The 18,614-nt window shown below is 46.5% G+C and overlaps 1 protein-coding gene across 7 annotated transcripts in view; it reads right to left on the reverse strand.

Moving 5' to 3' along the window:
- SIN3A (SIN3 transcription regulator family member A) overlaps nt 1–18,614 on the reverse strand; it is a 1,166,566-nt gene that overhangs the window by 1,075,837 nt on the left and 72,115 nt on the right. For all 7 annotated transcript variants that reach the window (XM_069624553.1, XM_069624552.1, XM_069624555.1 and 4 more), the window contains exon 2: nt 8,940–9,154. In XM_069624553.1, the coding sequence (XP_069480654.1) occupies nt 8,940–9,122 (183 nt within the window). In that variant the 5' untranslated portion in view covers nt 9,123–9,154. The remainder of the gene's footprint in view (nt 1–8,939; nt 9,155–18,614) is intronic.

The following is an 18,614-nucleotide window of genomic DNA, read 5'->3' on the forward strand; positions in this document are numbered from 1 at the left end:
TGATTTTTATTTACATTGATGCTATTGCAAGCCATGGAGAAGCCTGACAAATTGAATTTGTTTCTCTGAAGCCTTTCAAAAAAAGAAATTGCACGCTGTGATAAAGGAATAGTTTCTTTCCATTCAGCTTCTGCTGTTTTATGTGTAGATGCTCATGGAGCAAACAGAAGCACTAAGCATATTTTTGTTCCTAGCATTTTAGGATTGTATAATTAAGATGGCAAACTAAGTTGCAATTGAGAATTAATCTTTTGTAAGATTCCTGTGCTGTGTGCATAATCATGCGGAGGCAGATCATTTTTTACACTTCTAATTTAATTAACACTGCAATTATAAAAACAGTGTGTAAAATGATGAACATGTACAGTCTAGTTTACATCCACTCACCATTGCAGTCAATGGGGTACATTACTATGAATGGTCAGTGGCAGCAGTCTTTGCTCAAGGGCGAGGGATTGTCATTACACCAATCACATGCGTTATTGCCTCTCAAGTCTTCAAGACTACAATTAAAACATCCAAAACCTGACTCTCCAGGAAGTGCAAGTACTGTTCAAAAACAAATGAGTTACATTTTTAATTGAAACTCAGCAAAACCTGTCCCTGTGATAATCCAGATAGGTATTTAACTTTATGGAGCGCTTCATACATGGTTCGTCCACCATCTAGGCACTGTGATAATTATACCTCAGTCGATACCCAGTTTACCAACCTTTGAAGGATGTTAGCCAATAAGATAGCTCAGCCGGTTAAGCGTTCGTTGCTGCGATCTTCAGGTTGCAGGTTCGAATCCCGGCAAGGCCAACTCAGCCTTTCAATGTCGATAAAGAATGACCAATTTCGGTTTGGTGATTTACCAGGTTACTCACCGTAGTGACCACCTTACTCCTAGTCCATAGTCCCCTTTCCTCCATACTTATGGGACATCTCTCCGTCCTGTGGGACGGGACCGGAGCACTTTGTAAAAAGCATCCACATTTTTTTTCAAAAATGTGTCCCTCCTCTCTTTCCTGCGTGGGGCCCGGCACGCGGCCGTAACCCCGCCCACCTTGGTTCAGCCCCGCGCATCGCCCTTCAGTCCTTTTCTATCGCAGGGTCAAAGACCCATTAGCAATAACAGAGGAACCTTATTAGAGGGGACAGCGGGCGGGCGTATGGAGGAAAGGGGACTATGGACTAGGAGTAAGGTGGTCACTACGGTGAGTAACCTGGTAATACTCCTACATCCCGTACCCTTTCCTCCATACTTATGGGAGATTCCCATCCCAAGCACTCCTTACAGGAACTATGGGTGGGTGGAAATACCCCTTACTGAAACAGGTTCTTCAGCACAGCCTGGCCGAACTGAGTGTCAGCTCTAGAGCTCATATCGAGGCAGTAATGCTTACAGAAAGCAGATGGGGAGGCCCAAGTAGCCGCTTTAGCGATGGACTCCCAGGGAACATACTTCTGAAAAAGCAACCGCGGCTGCCTTGCATGGATACCTTTAGAAGGTTTCAGCTTTTGGACGGTGAAAGATTCTGTGATACAGGCGGCAATCCATCTGGAAATAGATGCCTTAGACGCCGGCCTGCCCTGAGGGTTACCGAAGGTCACAAAAAGTTGGGAAGAACTCCGAAGCTCAGAAGTCCTGTCCGGGTAGAACTTAAGAGCTCTTCGGACATCCAGGCAGTGTAGAACCCTTTCCGCCTCCGAGGCAGGGTTCGGAAAAAAGACCGGAAGGGAAATCGACTGATTCAGATGGAATTCGGTCACTACCTTTGGTAGGAAAGCAAGGACTACCTTGTCCTTCTGAAACACCAAGAAAGGATGCTCCACCGACAATGCCTGGAGCTCACTCACTCTCCTCGCTGACGTAACGGCGACCAGAAAGGACACTTTCAGGACACGTACTTGAGGTCAACCGTAGCCATTGGCTCAAAGGGTTTATGGCACAGCGCCATCAGGACTACATTTAGGTCCCAAGGCGGGTGCGGACTACGAACCGGAGTGAAGATGCGTGTCAAGCCAGCAAAATGTCTCTTCACCACCGGGTTAGTTAAAGAATAAGAACACCGGTCTGTAGAGAGGTAAGCGGAAACCGCTGAGAGATAAATCCTGCAAGAACAAACATGAACCCCTGACTCTGCTAGGGAGGATACGAAGGACAGCACCGCGTCAATCGTTGCCACCCTCGGGTCCAATTCTTTCTCCAAACACCAATGACAGAACCTGAGCCATTTACTCTTGTATTGGGATCTGGTTGAGGGTTTCCTGGCTGCCTGGATAATGCACATGTTATCCGCAGACAAGCCCAAACGCTCTAGAGACTTGAACTCAGGCACCATGCGCCAAGTTGAGCGATTGTGGGGAGGGGTGCCACATCTGTTCCCCTTGGTGAAGAAGATCGGGAGTTACTGGTAACCTGATCGGCGGACACGCCGACAGGTGTTGAAGTTCTGAAAACCAAAACCTGGCCGGCCACCACGGAGCTATAAGTAGAAGAGAACAGTTGACAGAGCTCTTCAACTTCCAAATTGCTCGATGAACATGGGGAAGAGGCGGGAAGGCGTAAGCTCTCATGTTGTGCCATGGAATCTCAAGAGCGTCCCCAAGAGAGGAGGCTCCCAGCCCCCTTCTGGAGGCGTACTGAGGAAGCTTCTTGTTTACCGCCGTGGCGAAGAGGTCCACCAACGTGTGCCCCAACGCGAGAAAATCCATGAGAGGATCTCCGCCTTCAACTCCCACTCGTAGCTGACCACTGTCCGCCAGCTGTGGGCATCCGCAGTGACATTCAGCTGGCCCGGGATGTGCACTGCAAGCAGCCAGACCCCATGAAACACGGACCACTCCCAAATCTGGATGGACGGGTCCACGAGAGGGAGAGACTTTGTTCCCCCTTGCTTGTTTATGTAATACATTGATACCACTTTGTCCGTTCTTATGCGGACCACCTTGTTGACAATGAGCGGTCTGAACGCCTTGAGCGCCAGAAAGATCACCAGAAGCTCCAAATGATTTATGTGCAGGAGCTTGTCCTGAGGCGACCAAAGCTCAGAGACCTGAAGAAGATCCAACGTCGCACCCCACCCCAAAAGTCACCATGGGGACTGGGTCCTGAAACCCCGCGCCCACTGACAGGTTGCTGAGAGATGACCACCAGTCCAGGTCCACTCTCATGGAATCCAGAATCATTATCCGCTTGGAATCCGGGTCCACAGCCTGACGCCAGGAACTCCGAAGAGCCATCTGGGTCCGTCTCATTTTGAGACGAGCCAGTACACACGAGGCCATGAGGCCCAGAAGCCTCTGGAACCACCAGGCCGACATGCTCTCCGACTGCGCAAACATCTGACACATGGCCAACAGATCTGCCATTCTGTCCCCGGTCAGATACACTCGGCAGTCGATCGTGTTCCAATGAAAACCCAGGAAAGTCAGGTCCTGTGAATGTGAGACCATCATGGAGGATTTCTGCCAGTTCACCGACAGCTCAAGATGGAACAGGAGCTGAAGGAGAGACTGGAGGTTGCCCACTGTTGCCAACGGACAAGGGCTGCATAGGAGCCAGTCGTCCAAATAGGGATACACATGGATACCCTGGAGACGAAGATGGGCCGCAATCACCGACATCATCTTCATGAAGACACGCGGCGCCAAACTGAGGCCAAAAGGAAGCACCCAAAACTGGAAGTGCTCCTCTCCCAAAGAGAAGCGGAGGTATCTCCTGTGTGGATTCCAAATCAGGATATGCATGTATGCATCCTGAAGATCCACCACGCTGAGCCAATCGCCCATCTGCAAAGAGGAGCAAATCTGGCTGGGTGTGATCATCTTGAATTTCTCTTGGGGTAGGAAAAGATTGAACTGGGAAAGGTCTAGGATGGTGCGCAGGCCAGCCTGGTTGGGTTTGGGCACCGTAAACGGCCGGAAGTAAAAACCCTCCTCTCGCTCCCCAAGGGGAACGGGTTCCACAGCTCTGAGGTGCAGAGGTTTCTGAACCTCGGCCTTGAGGAAGGGTGAGCCCGACAGCTGAAAAGGAGGGTTGAGGGGTGTGGTAGAGGGTAAAGTTAAGCAGAAGCCCGCTCGAGCGACTGACAAGACCCATCTGTCTTCTGTGATGGTCTGCCACGCCTCCCAATGAGACGCAATGCGTCCTCCCACCGGGGTCTCGTGCGAGCGCGGAAAACCCTCATTTGGTAGGCTCATCAGTGGCGGTGCCACCTGAACCTGATGAGGAGGCTGAGGAGCGGGAGAAAGACCGCGTACGCTGTTGTCTACGGCGGTTATTCCCCACAGGAGTATCCACTCTGCGAGATTTGCGGTCGAGGAAGCCCCTAAAACCAGAGGAAGGTCGACTTTGCGACAACGGTCTTTGAGACTTGAAAGGAGCTTTAATCCGAACAGACAATGATTTAGCCGTCGGAGTGCTATCTTTGGTTTTGGTGAGCTCTACATCAGTAGAAGAGTGAAAAAGCTCCTTACCATCGAATGGAAGGTCCAGAACCTGGTCTTGCACTTCCTTCGAAAACTTAGTGGCATGCAGCCACGCTTGCCACGAGGTATCATCCCCAAGCATCAGGCCCCGAGTCGAGGTGTCTACGCGATGAGCCGCAGCCTCCAGGAGATCCTGGGCCAAGACCCTGGCATCGGCAAGGCCCCCTCTGAAATCTTCCAACTTCTCGACCGGAATGTGCTCCTCAAACTCCGACAGACCTCTCCACATCCGCATGTTAGCTCCCGCCAAAATCAATTCTGCATTGGCCTGCCTGAGCTGGAAGGCCGAATTGGCAAAGATTTTTCTCCCTAGGGAGTCCAGGAGCTTGTCCTCCTTTCCCAAGACCTGAGTAGCCGTCGCGGAGGAGGATGCTGCAAGCCTGGATTGCAACGTAGCTGCAGCCACCACTGTGGAGGAGGGAGGCGGACAAGACGACAAGGCCACTTCTTCCGAAGAATGCAGCCTGTACCTCACGTCAATCTTTTTATTGACAAAAAGTCCCGAGTGTGGCTTTTCCCAAACTCTTCAGACCTCAGCCAGTACGTCCTTCTGCAAGAACAGGCCGGTACGCTCCAAAGGAGACAAGGTGAACGCCCCAGAAAGCACGCTCTCCTGCGGAGCGGGTGCCTCGGGCACCGGAACATCTAAGAAACTCATGTCCAGCACCCGGTCATGGAAAGCTCTGATAGAGCGGGGAAGGTCCTCGTTGTCCTGATCGCCTTGAGGGTCATCTGACAGGTCAGGATCCTGCTGAGCCGTGTCAGGCACTGCCTTGTCCACTGGGAACAATGGTGGCAAAGGCGGAAGCGCAGGGGGAGGCACCACGGGCAAGGGAGGCACCGGCGGGACCACCGGCGGAACGGGTGGAGCCGGAGGCGCAGGTGGACATATCTCCTTGAAAAGCCCTTTGAAATATTCCCTCATGGGGTCGGTGTGCATAAGCGCTTGAAATTTACCAAAAAAGGCGTCCTCAGGAGATTGTTTCGGAACCTGAGGAGGCCTCTCATGAGGTGGACAAATCCAGGGACGTAACAGGGAAGGGTGCCACACCGGCCCCTCCACCGACGTATCCACATAAATCAAGGGAGCCGCCCCCGCGGGCAACGAAACATTGTGCGGAAGAGGCATCCGGGCGTTTCAATCATAAACCAGCCGGTAAGGATGCGCACAAGGGACCTTAGGTTCACCCAACGGACCGAACCCTACACCAGGGGCCGATGGCGTAGTTGTAGGGTGTAGTACCTAAAATGGCCGCTGTGGTCATGGCGGGAACGGCTGCCATTTTGTTCTCATCTAAGGGGAACTGCGGCATGTGAGGAAGTGAGGCAGGGGTCCCCGTCGATGGGTCAGTGGTCTTAATTTTAGCCTTAACGTAAGGAACCTCGGCAGAGCCGGTACTATGAGGCCTGGAATGTTTCTGCGACATACCAACCGCCAAACTGAGCCTTCGAAGGAAGAGCCTTGGCACTGCCGGTAAAAGAAGAAACTTTCTTCTTTGCCCCCTCAACAGATCTGGTGTCACCACAAGAGCGGGAACGGTGAGCAACCGTTTTCACCGACAGGGCCTTGCCCGGCCCCTCAGAACTGTTGGTAGCCTTAGCCTCTACGAGGGACCTCGGACCTAGGCCCGGTAGAAGCCTTATCGGCACGGGCCTCGAACATCCGTTCGGTAACCTCAAGCCCAGCCAAGACCTCGGGGCGCACCCTGGTTTTGTTTTTGAGGGAAGCCGAAAGAGCGGCCTCAGCGCAAGCTCCGGTACCCCACGACTCAGTCGAACTGGGTCTACAAATAGCCCGCACAGGAGGGGCCTCGGACCGTACTCCGGTGAACACAGGCCCCTTACGGAGACCCTCGGAGAAAACTCTGGTAGAATTATTAGGCCCAACAGGCACCTCGGGGCGAACCCCGGTAACAGAGCGATCAACGCCCCTCCCGGCTCGAGAGGAACCCGGAAAGGTATCCCCCCGGCCGGGGTGCTCTGAAAAGTAAAGAACTTACCGGGCGTTTTTTCTTCTCATCGATGAACGCCTGAAAATGAGAAGGAGGAGTTCGTCCGAACACCTCCTCCCACCGCTCCAACCGACGTTGAAGTGCCCGGACCGAAAGGGAGTCACAGTAAAAACAGGAGTCCCAACGGTGTTCCGGACCCAAACACTCTAAACAAAGAGGATGAGGATCGGCCCTCGCGAAGCGACGGTGACACGATGAACAGTCTGGAAAATCTAGTTTAAAAGACACAGACAGACTAGTAAACGAACGCTAGCGAGAGCCAGAGAGGAAAACAGGGAAGAAAGTCTGCCGAGGATTCAAGTGCTTCCGCCCCCGATCGTGCGGAGAAAAGGACTGATGGGCGATGCCAAGGTGGGCGGGGTTACGGCCGCGTGCCAGGCCCCGCGCAGGAAAGAGGGACACATTTTTGAAAAAAATGTAGATGCTTTTTACAAAGTGCTCCGGTCCCGTCCCACAGGATGGAGAGATGTCCCATAAGTATGGAAGAAAGGGGACGGGACGTAGGAGTAAATTGTGATAAATATGTTCCATGTTCAGCGCTTTGCCAAAAGCGCTATATACATAACCATTTGACCATGAGATTAGATATAGAATTTAGCATGAGACCTTGCCTCTCTGCACCGTTGTATGAACATAAGTATACCATTAGGTAGCAATTACGCCAGGAAATTAGGACTTTCATTTAACATCAAAAGACAATTCCGCTATCGAACCTCACAACACACAATAAAATTAATGTTTGCTTTGCTATGTAATTGACAAGGTTTTTATATTTTTAACAATCAAATATATGCAGGAGAGCTCAAATGGCCAGACCTTTGAGGAATAATAAAAGTTGTATTCCGTCACAATGAATGGTAATGATTTTCATAGTGTTATAGCACATATCAAGGAGGTCACATACGTTTTTTCTTTGCAAAAGAGTAAAATGTATTTTCTAAAAAATCACATTTACTTTCAAAGTTTAAAAATAGGGAGTAAAATACTCCCACCTCAAAAGCTTATCTGGAGCACTGGAAAGCCCTATCAGAAATCCCCGGCTTCCTTCTAAGTGACTGATGCAAACAATCCACATTTAATTTGTGTTAAATAAAATATTTATATACTGCATTTTGTGTATGAGTGCTGATTTTTGAAGTGTGAAATAGTCCCAATATATTGGTTACATTATACCACATTGAAATGGCTTGATTTTAGCAACACCTTAAGTTCTAGTACGTTCCAAAAAAGGAAGCATGCGATTAGCTACTGTAAATCTTTGAGCAAACTAATCCTTTGGCAGTTTTAAATCTGTAATGCCATCATCACGAATGCAAAGCATGTGCGACATTCTAGTCAAACCTTTTAGGTGGCAGAATAAACTAGCCACCTCTTTACATTAGGTATGTTAATATGGAGAAAATAATGTTTAGGACTATTCTTATTATCAATCCTAGGCCATCACTTTCCCGCGCGACAATTAGGGCGAGGCTCCCACTTAGCAATGAAGCTCCTTAGCAGATCCTTTGCATGTGGGGGGGGGTGGGGGGGGTTCATCGTGTAATTGCCAACACCACATAGCTTATATCCCAACTGTTCAATTCAACAATTCTGACTGTTGACTCCAAACCGTGTAATTGCAATTCCATGTAATGCGTTACTGCCCCGAAGACATCAGTGCTTCCAAGGGTTGCCAAACAATCCAAAATTTGACAAAAAAACAATTTGACAAAAATCAAACATTCAACCCTTAGCCAAAAGGCTTTATTGGCACAAGGACAAAATAAAGTGCAATTCTTCTATGTACAAGAAAAGCAGAATAAACACATTCTCACGGTTTAAATATTGAAACCTTTGATGCTTCTACTTGTTCACCATTTTTGGCCAAGTCGTTCACAGATCATTCAACGAAATTTAAAAGCTACCCAGGGCGTAAAATTTTCAATCACCTCTAGCCATTTGCTAGTGCTATTTGACTCTTGACGAGTAAGACATGGTGTGCTGTGTGTATGTATAGAACTGAGGTGGCAAGTGACTCATTAGGGCTGGCTAGTAGCTTGTAACTTTAATGTTGGCTCCCTGAACTACCCGTTGGCATGATGGCCTCAGGAACAGAGATTGTATTAAGAAGATAACCATTAGTTTGTAGATCTCCAACAAAGTGTCACATTACAGCACCTGGATGCTGTACAAGTTGTAATGTTTTACAAATGTTACATTCAAACTAAAACAGCTGTGCCCATTTTATGGCATGCCAAGTTAAAAGGTCTTTCCACGAGATTTTCTAGGAGAATATTCCAAGACAAATTATAAATAAATGACATTCATTTTGACTAACACAAAGTATCATTAGTCCACGGGGAGTTGTTTCAATAAGAAATGCTCCTCCAACCAAAGCACATAGTCTGCACACCTTTTATGGAATGTGACGCAAAGTTTACCATCTCTCACATCAAGGAAACCGCAGCATACCTGATAGCTGGAAGTGACGGAGTACTGGATACCCGGGGCTGGTTGCATGGCCTCCGAGACTGCCTCATACACAGGGGGTGCCGGGGCCAGCACGCGGTGTTGATAGGCGTCCGTGCTGCTGGCAATCCGGCGCTGTGGAGGCGGAAACACAGGGGACTCCTGCTCGTCCAGTCGCCGCTTCATTGTAAACGCATAGTCAGGCAAGTTCTGCAAACCTACAGGAAAGAGGAGGCACATTTAGTAGCAACATTCGCTCAGCTGTACAGTGACAGACTTAATGAGCACAAAACCTCTTGCACACCAAAAATACAACAACAAAAACGGACTGAGGCTCAGTGCAGCCAAGCAAGGACCTTGCAGCCCAGCAGCAAAAAACAACTTCCACTGTACTTGTAATTCTAATGGGTCTAGAACACTCATACCTTATGAAATCATCCTTCTCACTCTGACTCCCACGGAGTCATGTGACCACATATAATCAGAAGGATGCTACCAACATTTAAGGGGTGTTTAGCCCTATGCCAAAACTCCAGAGGAACCGCACAACGATGAGAGTCCTGCAGCAAAAAACACCCTCCCCGCCCATTGCCCATACACTAAAAGACCTGGAACGCCTTCCTCAAGCGGTTGAAAGCCATTCTGTCTGCTATTTGGTCTCCAGAGGAACATGTAATAAGCTCCCTCCTGACCCCTCCAGCCAAGTAATCCCAACAAGGGCCAAAAGCAGCAAAGGGTGACTGTTTGGGTGTATTAGGGCCAGACCGGATGCCCAGCATATAGCACCCTTTAGTGTATAGAGAAGGGCAGACAAAGAACAGTGGGACATCCAATGGCACTCCAAGATTGGCCTTGCTAGGATCAATGTCTTAAAAGAAAAAGCCAAATCCCTGGCTACTCCGCTTCTCTCTAGTACTTTAACTACCTCTCTCCGTTCCCAGGGTATGTTCATTATTCACTTCTATTCTACCACGATCATGCATACCCATGCCCTCATTCTAATCCCATGTCCACAAACTTCACTTAAGGGCTGTTCACTCACCTGCATGGATCGCCCACCCACCACTCTGGCCTCCTGTGTACCACCCATCATGTGCTCCAGCTGAACCCTCTGTGCCACATTGAAGGAGCTGCATCCGGACCTGCTCCTATGTTTGTTCTCACTCACTTTCCTCTGGTGTCCTCCCAATTTGTCTCAATGTAATCACCATCAAACCGATCTTTAACAAACCCAAGGCTGACCCAAACAGCAGTGGCAACTATTGACAGTCTCCCTCCTGCATCACTATGTGTAGCCTACAACTACATTATAGTCTACCTGAAAGTCAACAGACTCCAAGACAGCCTACATACAATCTGGGTTCAGCAGCGGACACTCCAAAGACAGTGCTTACTCACAGCTAACTCTCCCACGATTGAGATTATTATTTTTTTTTGGTTTATTCAAACCTTTTGACGTTTTATTACATAAAATCCCAAAATATTATACAAGACAATATGACATAACATTTTCGCCTACATTTTTCTACATAGGCCACCACAAAACAGTTAAAAGAATTATATATTTTTAAAAGCATAATTCGGAGTTCATTCTTAATGAACACTATATAGGTTCTAAAACTCCAAATGTTTGAAAGGGAGGCTTCTTACGTTTTTTCCAATTATTTTAGCATGCTCTTTACTTAACACTTGCTGTAATTGAAACATAGTCTTCCCCCAACATTAAAATCAATTGGTCTCGTGTTACAAGTCTATTCCAAAACAACTCTCCTCAGAGAGGAACTGGTAGTCCAAACACTGGCATGTCACGTCCTTCATGCCCTCACATTGTACCATTAAGAATTGTACTGATTCAAATACACCATCATTACAGAATCTGCATAGCCTTTACTCTTTAGATAAACCAAGTCTGGGCCCCACTGTGTACAAAGTAAGAAAAACAGTAAATGTTAGCTGGGTTTTGGTACCTGAAATGGACATCTTTAACTGCGAGCTCTCACATTTCCTACAAATAAGGGCTTGTTCTTTCAAGGAAGAGTACTTGTCTACATCCGATTTTTTTTTTTTAAGCTCCAATCATAATTAACTGTTTTGTCATTTGGGGGATTTCAGGTAGTTCCTTCACATTTGAGCCGACGTCGTTTAGATATTCCAGACCTGCATTCATAAATTAAGGTACTTCATCTACAGGATTTACCTCATATGCCCGATTCAAACCTTCAAATAAGGAATTTCAGCTGGGTGATAAATCTTACTTATAGGTAAGTGAATGTAGCCCCAAAGTTTGCAAAGAAGAGGTACTGGGACCGAATTAGGGAAGCCCAAGGTTGCTTTCCAAATACTGCCTTCCAACCTCTTTAGCCCTGTCCACTATTTAGGTTGAAGTAATTCTAAACCATAAACAAGAGTGGGAATTGCCTGCATTCCTATAAATTAACCAAATGGTAAAGAAGAAAATCGGTACTGTGTTTTTTGTAATACCTTCATTTGTACCCCGAGTGATATGCTTACATTTCCCATTATCTCCAAGAATGTTCTTTTTTTTGTCCACACTCACCCAGTGAGACGCCCAGATATGTCAAAGATTACACATGTTCTACTAAAATCTCCCTGTGTATCATCTTAAATTGGAGGAATGGTTCCCATTTGAAAACACCATCCTCTTGTATTTATCTGCATTCACTTTCAGAATATTTATCACAACATATTGCTGAAGGCAATCAAGTTTCCATTGCAGGCCAATTGGAGTAAAATCTAGGATATCATCTGTGTATGAGAACCGCGAAAATCTTGATTTACCAAATTTTACAGGGAAGGAGTTACCTTTCCAGGTTACCTTCACATCATTGCCCAAGTCCGGTAGTGGTTTCTATTGCTTGTGACCTGGCCCGACCGGTCCAGTCTCACCATAATCCTGGTTTCCGTGTGTAAAAGCACAATCAGTTTTAGGAGTCCTGGCAGGATACTCCATGGTCAGCTGACTGTATCAAAGGCTGCACTTCAATCTAGGCAGGCAGGGCATATTGGAGCATTTTCCTTTTTTAGGGCCGTTGCGTGTAGAAAATGACAGCACTAGGCTATTTAGATGGGTCCCAAATCCATGTCTGAAACCAGATTGCATTTATGTAATTATTCCCTTAGAGGACGCCCATTCTTCAAGATGCTGGAAAAGTAGAGAAGCTATGATCTTAATTGACACGTCCAATAATTCAATTGGGCGGTAGTTCAGTGGGTCGAGCTGGTCTTTCTTGTAGATTGTAATTATGTGCCACTTATGCCAGGATTGCGATAATATGCTCCTACCATTTCTGAATAGATTATATAAGATATCCACCCATATTGGGGGATTCTCTTTCAATAAGAGGTTTGACACCATCGAGGCCAGCTGCCCTTGAATTCTTTGATTTTATTTTCGTTCGGCTTTATTTCAGCAGCAATAGGTCATAAAAGCAAAGCAATGCAATACAATACTACTACTAAAGTACATGTTTAATTTAGCGCAGTTTGCTCAAAGGCCTCAGTGTGCGGACAAAAAGACGAACACCAATAAGCAATACAATATAAAATCAAGCTAACAATGAATCTATATAATAAAAAAGGTTTTTTAAAAAATACATGGGAAAGTAAGATACAAGATTCACTGACGAAATTGGAAAATAATTAGTCAAAACAACTTCGTCCAGTATGATACTTGTGTTGGTATTAAGCAACAGTGCTCAGATAATACATAGGCTCAAGAACAATGAGAGGTTACTCTGTCCGCAAACCGATTATGACCCGCGTTTCTCACAGTGCACCATTCATTGATTTGCCCCCTATGGAAAATGTTCAAATCCTGCATTCTGATACTACCTTGACCAGCTCTAGAGTGTAACCAGGCCAGGACGTTCTTCCTGAGGGCATCTTTCGTCTCAACCATGCCAGGTTTCTCCACATTAGCAGTAATGAAGTTCTTCCGATCCCTGCTAAACCCTCTTAAATTCATGTCAGAGATAGCCGGCATATGGGATTTACCCATTACGAATGTCCCCGTTCGGCAGACTTTTGAGACAAAGGCATAATATGCTGGGGAGAGACTGCTATTGAGTAAGAAACAGGACATACTGAAGCAACTGGTTATTCAGAAGATTCTACGTTAGCCTTCACAGATTATTAGATTCACTCAGGTCTGTTTGACAGTGTTGTTCGACCGTATACAAATTCGGATCAGTTGGTCAGGACTTGTCAGCATTGTCAGGGCAAAACTGCAGTACCCTCTTATCCAGACAGTCGACAAAAGAGCAAACATCTGCTACATTTGTGCACTGGCTGAGCTCACAAACGAGATTCTCCTCGATGCAATACCATCTCCCCAGGTTACCTTGCTCAACACCCACATACGTTTCATTTAGAGGAGACTGCACAAGAGCATCAGATACAACTTCATCCATCCTTTTCATAGGTGACTGCATTGATAAAATCAAAGAAAAGAAATAGTCAGCACGTGCATTTTGATTTACAATTAATACTTCCCCTGTTGCACACATATAGTCACCCTGGTTGACCAGTCCCTCATTTCCAAACTCAAAACTTGTCCGTGGCGCACCCATAATAGGGCCAGGATCCTCGTAACCAGGTGATTCGGGTATCGAAGGTGCTTCCTCCTCTGAGCATTCTTTACGAGCACCTCAGACATTCGGCCCCCACTAGATACTGCAGATGCAGTTAATGTGCCGTGCTCTGAAAGAATAAGTCCTTCCTGTAAGGACCCAAATTCGTACACCTAAACTAAAGGACTTAGGCTGGGACGGTAACTCAAATAAGACATTAGTAGTTGATTTAATGGCCTGAGCTCTCGCAATAGGCACTCTGACAGACTCATGACGGATATAGGCAGTCACGGCAGGTTACAATGTTGGAGATGTCTTATCAAGCTCCACCTACCTTCACAGACCAAACACTAGATCACACCACCACTATAGGGAAATCTCTCACTAAAACAGACAGCTAACTTCTCAGCAGGAACCAAGCACATGCAACCATTCCGGGCAATTCCAAGCAATGTATCAGGAATGGCATGCCACCTGCCTGGCCGTCCACCAACCCTCCGCTCACTCTACCTCCTCCCGACTCCATAACCAATGAATAAATTAAATAAACATCAAATGTTTAAAATCCATACTTCACAAAAACAACATTGTTAACATTAACGTTGTGCAATACAAAATGGCAATAAAAACAATAGCTCGCACAATGTGAAATACGTGGATTTAAGTGCAAATGAGTTAAAGTACAGATCTGCTGCAAGGACTTTGTACATCATGTACTATGTACACTTAAGACCTTATAAACTCACTCTGGTAAGTGCAAATTGGGTTATCGTGTAAAAAGCGGTTCAAAGTCATTCATCATTGGCAGTCATTTACCCAATATACTTAGAAAGACTACAATCCATAGGGAAGACTATACATAGTGCAAACTAAAGTGGATAGCATTCTTTCAGTACACTTTACCCAAAACAATTTAATTGGCGCTGAATTATGGGTCCCATCGGATATTTGATTACAATATGTGGAAGTTTGTACTATTCATGGTCGATTACAATACGTGCATAGAACACTCTACAAAAATAAAACTGCAAATTTGCAACATGCACCTGTCCAACACGGTGGTGTTTAGACATTTGCGGATCTCCTTCGCAAAGCCCCAAGTAGATAATTGCATGTAGCAAAAAAATTGCCAGGGGGTCCTTGGCAGCGCAATACAAGACCATCTACTGTAGTTCTAATACTACAGTCATTGAACAGTGGTTTTCAAGAATCATCTTCTTAAATCACCATAATGTGGGCAAATCAACATAAAATGAGCAAAATGTTCAATGTTGTTGGTATACATTTGACACCACATTTCAGTTTCACTGTTTGAGAGCAGCCCCAGATAGGATTCCCATACGACGTTTAGTGTATAGTGACCTCATCTGCTTAGGTTGCATGCGGTCTAGATATCTCTCAAGGTAAAAAGATTGTTTTAGCGCCCAGTACCCAGTATATTGATTTGATTGTGCCAAATGAGATAAAACCTCTGCTTCCCTTGTGGCCTAGGCACTGCTAATCAAACCTTTAGAATGTCTTGTAATAGTACTCAGGCTAAAGCAAAAGTCACTCAATCCAATGGCGTGAAGCTCTTTTTAGGGGAAATGTACCAAGGTAACCGCATACCTCCCTTTTGGGATATTGCATCAAGTATTGCCAGTCTATATCTGACCAGCTTTTCATGGACCACACACGCTTGCCCAATAAGTTGCCATTGCCTTGCGATTGCTTCACTGCTACAGAGATTTGGTTCCAGTCGTACAAAAACATTTGGTGCAGTTTTTGACAGACCGAAAATGTTCTTTACAAACTTATGCTTCACTACAGCAAGATTTGGCAACTAATCCAGACCCAAATGTCTGCACCATATAGGGCCGCTTGCCTAGCCTGCCACAGCTAAGCCTCAAGGGTCACTCCCATACCACCATTACAACACTCTCAAGAGAACCTTGATATCGCGCCGCTGTATCTGGCAAGTGTAATAAATTTGTCAAAAATATTTGACGCTGGAGTACAATAGGGGTGAGGAAAAGCAATCTGCAAGCATGAGTATTGCAATCTTGTTTTTTGTGCCAAAACTGGGGAGCCCATCCACGCTGCTACCAATTTTGTAATTATCCCATTATTGAAAACACAGAACTTTTGGGGAGAGTACACAGCTCTGCCGGACGCCCATTTCAATTCTCACAAGCAGATGCATGTCCCTCAACAGCACAGCGGATAGCCGCCTCATTCCCAGTGTACAAGGAAAAAGCAGAATGCCCAGTTCTTCCAAAGTAGCCCACAACGCCTTGCTCTAGGGACCCTATTGAACGCAGTCTTTAGGATGATAGACAGTAAATATGCATTCTCCAAAGTGTATCGTATTAATCACAAACGAGGCGCAACCTTAAACATTGGTTCACAGTACTTGTACTACTCCGGAAACCAGCCTGCCGATGGTCTAAGCTACTATTGTCCTCAGTCCAAGATTCAAGAGAAGTGCCGTAGCAAAGATCTGAGCTCCTGCATCCAGCAGGGAGATAGGTCTATAGTTACAGGATTGCTCTCTGTCGCCCTTCTTGAAAATGGCGACTAGGACAGCTTACGTCGAAGAAACAGGAACCTTATTGGCTTCCAATGCCCCATTAAACTGTCTCGTTAGGCAAGGGACACATTTCACAGGCTCCGCCATATAGAAGTCAACCGGGATCATGTCAGGGTCATGTGCCTTGTCAGGTTTTTTTTTTTTACTTACTTCGTAGAGCAAGACCGACTTCCCTCATTCAATATTAGAAGAGATATAACCTGTAGGGTGACTATTTCAGTCATTTAACTCTTCAAAGCCACTGGTTTCCCAGATACAAATTCCCAAAATGACCAACCCACTTCTCTTCCGGGATACAACCCTGTATAGAACTTATCAACTGGTTGACCCTTTGCCATTAGCTCCCAGAAAGTTATTCTTGGGTCCAATAGCCTGCAATAAGGAATTGCATACATCCTCCATTCAGGCTGCTTTCTTCCCTGTAGTGATCGCTCAGTAGCGTTTCCTTGCCTCGCGCAGTGGTACCCCTCTATCATTGGGTACCCGCTTTACTTGCCTAGTCACGGCACCTTTCGCACTACAACAATCCCCATCATACCATGGCACCTTCTTAGACCAATTTTCCCGACTACCCCTTTAGATATACAAAAGAACCTATGCAAATTGCCCATTAGATCTTCATGAATGCCTAAAATACCTCCAGGCTGCCCACCCCCAAATAAAAAAATTCCAGAGAATAAGCTAGAATTATAAATTGATGGAATTGTAGCAACGTGATCCATACTTTCCCATCTTATTGCATGTCTGGAGTGGCCAGCTATCAACTGGATTCCGAAGGATACACAGCTGGGCACCTGAAATCGTAACAATAGGGTAGTGGTCACTCTCTATACAGGAATAAACCTTAACATACGGATTCGGTGTGCATTACTAAATAAAATAAACAAACTCACATTCTTGATACAAGGCCATGGTTCACCAGGACATAGTCGATCTGGCTTGAGCACACTCCTGCAGCAAGTAAAACATTCAATGCCGAATCACCAGTGAATATGCCAATGCATGCGCTCATAATCAGACTAAATACTTCTTCAGTGTATTTATATTTGCACTTCCAAGGCACGGCTACCAGCTCCCCAATACACCAAATGCGGTCTACCTGCTCTAGGATGTTGGCCATGATTTCCAAAGGTTCATATTGGAGGTTACTGTGAACTATGATCCTTGGATGATAGTGGCACTTTGATCTCCATGTTTCCACTCTCTCCTGCAACAGTACAAAAAGAGTCTCAACCCTCCCTAGTAAGTCTATTGATTATACAAGTTCATCAAAAGGTACCTCTGACTTCTCCACAAAAGTCCTTTGACCCTGCGCCTGTACACAAGAGTTTCTGGGCGCGACAAGACAGGGAAGGGAGGACAGAAGGAGGACAAAACAATGATCTTACTAAGCCTTGAGTCATTCAGATCGGCAAAGGAGGGAGCGGGGGGGAGGGGGCGGAGAGTGCAAAGTAACTAGTAAGTGCAGCCAGGAAGTGGCCCGTAAATGCAGAGTCAGGGGACTGTAGGGTTACAGATACAGTCCCTTAAGTGGATGGGTGGCCCAGAGGCAGTGCAGGGGCAAACTGTTGTGCAGGAGCCTGGTCCTGCAAGCTCAGTGGGTGGTCCGGTAACCAGTATGCGCAGATAGTGACATCAGCAAGGGAGAGAGAAAGCAGAAGCGAAAAGGAAGGTCGCAAGTTGCTTAGGTGATCCTGCTCAAGTTGGAGAGAGGCAGGGAGGCTGTTCCAGAGGGAGGCCCCAGCCGTAGACCGATCCATCCCCCACTCTCTGCTTGGAGAAGCGTCGAAACCTCAAGAGAGTTGGAGATGGATGAGTGGAGATGCTTAGGAAGAGTTAGATGTAGTGTGGTCCCCGGCCCCAGAAAGCCTTGAGGACGATGCAGAGGGCTTGAACTTGATCCTCGAGCCACAGAGAGATCTCAGGGCTGAAGAGATACGATCCCTGGGCTTGAGGTCAAGGAAACTTCGTGCAGTCCTGTTCTGGATACGTTGTAGAGAGCGAAGATTAGAGGAAGGCAGATTTAAGAGGAGACTATTGCATTAGTCCAGCCTGGAGAGGACCAGGGCTCGAGACAGTGAGCGTTGTTGGGAAAGTGAAAAAGGAAGAATATCTCCGAGGAGGTGCAGCTGATCGAATCAATAACCTGAATGTCAGAGAAATGGGATGCACTAACCCAAGAAAGAATGACCTTGCTCGGACGACCTCCTTTACCCTGTATTGCCCGGATAGAAAACGATGCATACCCCTGCAAGTTTGGAGCCGACGTGGCACACGTCTCTTGGAAACATACTACTTCAGTAGTGCGGATAAACTGTACCCAATCCACGTCCATGAGGTGCTTATGAACTACTGCTATATTTCATTATATTAAAACGCACCTCCATCACCGGTGGGTTACCTTCCACCCGAGTCTGGGTTTCTAAAATATACCCACCACTAGTACCCTCACACACGCAAGGGATGCCATCTGCGATTGTGTGCACGTCCCATCTATCAACCAGCCCCAAAATGTAATCA

The sequence above is a fragment of the Ambystoma mexicanum genome, chromosome 11 (assembly GCF_040938575.1).
Source record: "Ambystoma mexicanum isolate Mex_15411 chromosome 11, UKY_AmexF1_1, whole genome shotgun sequence".
Lineage (NCBI taxonomy): Eukaryota > Metazoa > Chordata > Amphibia > Caudata > Ambystomatidae > Ambystoma > Ambystoma mexicanum.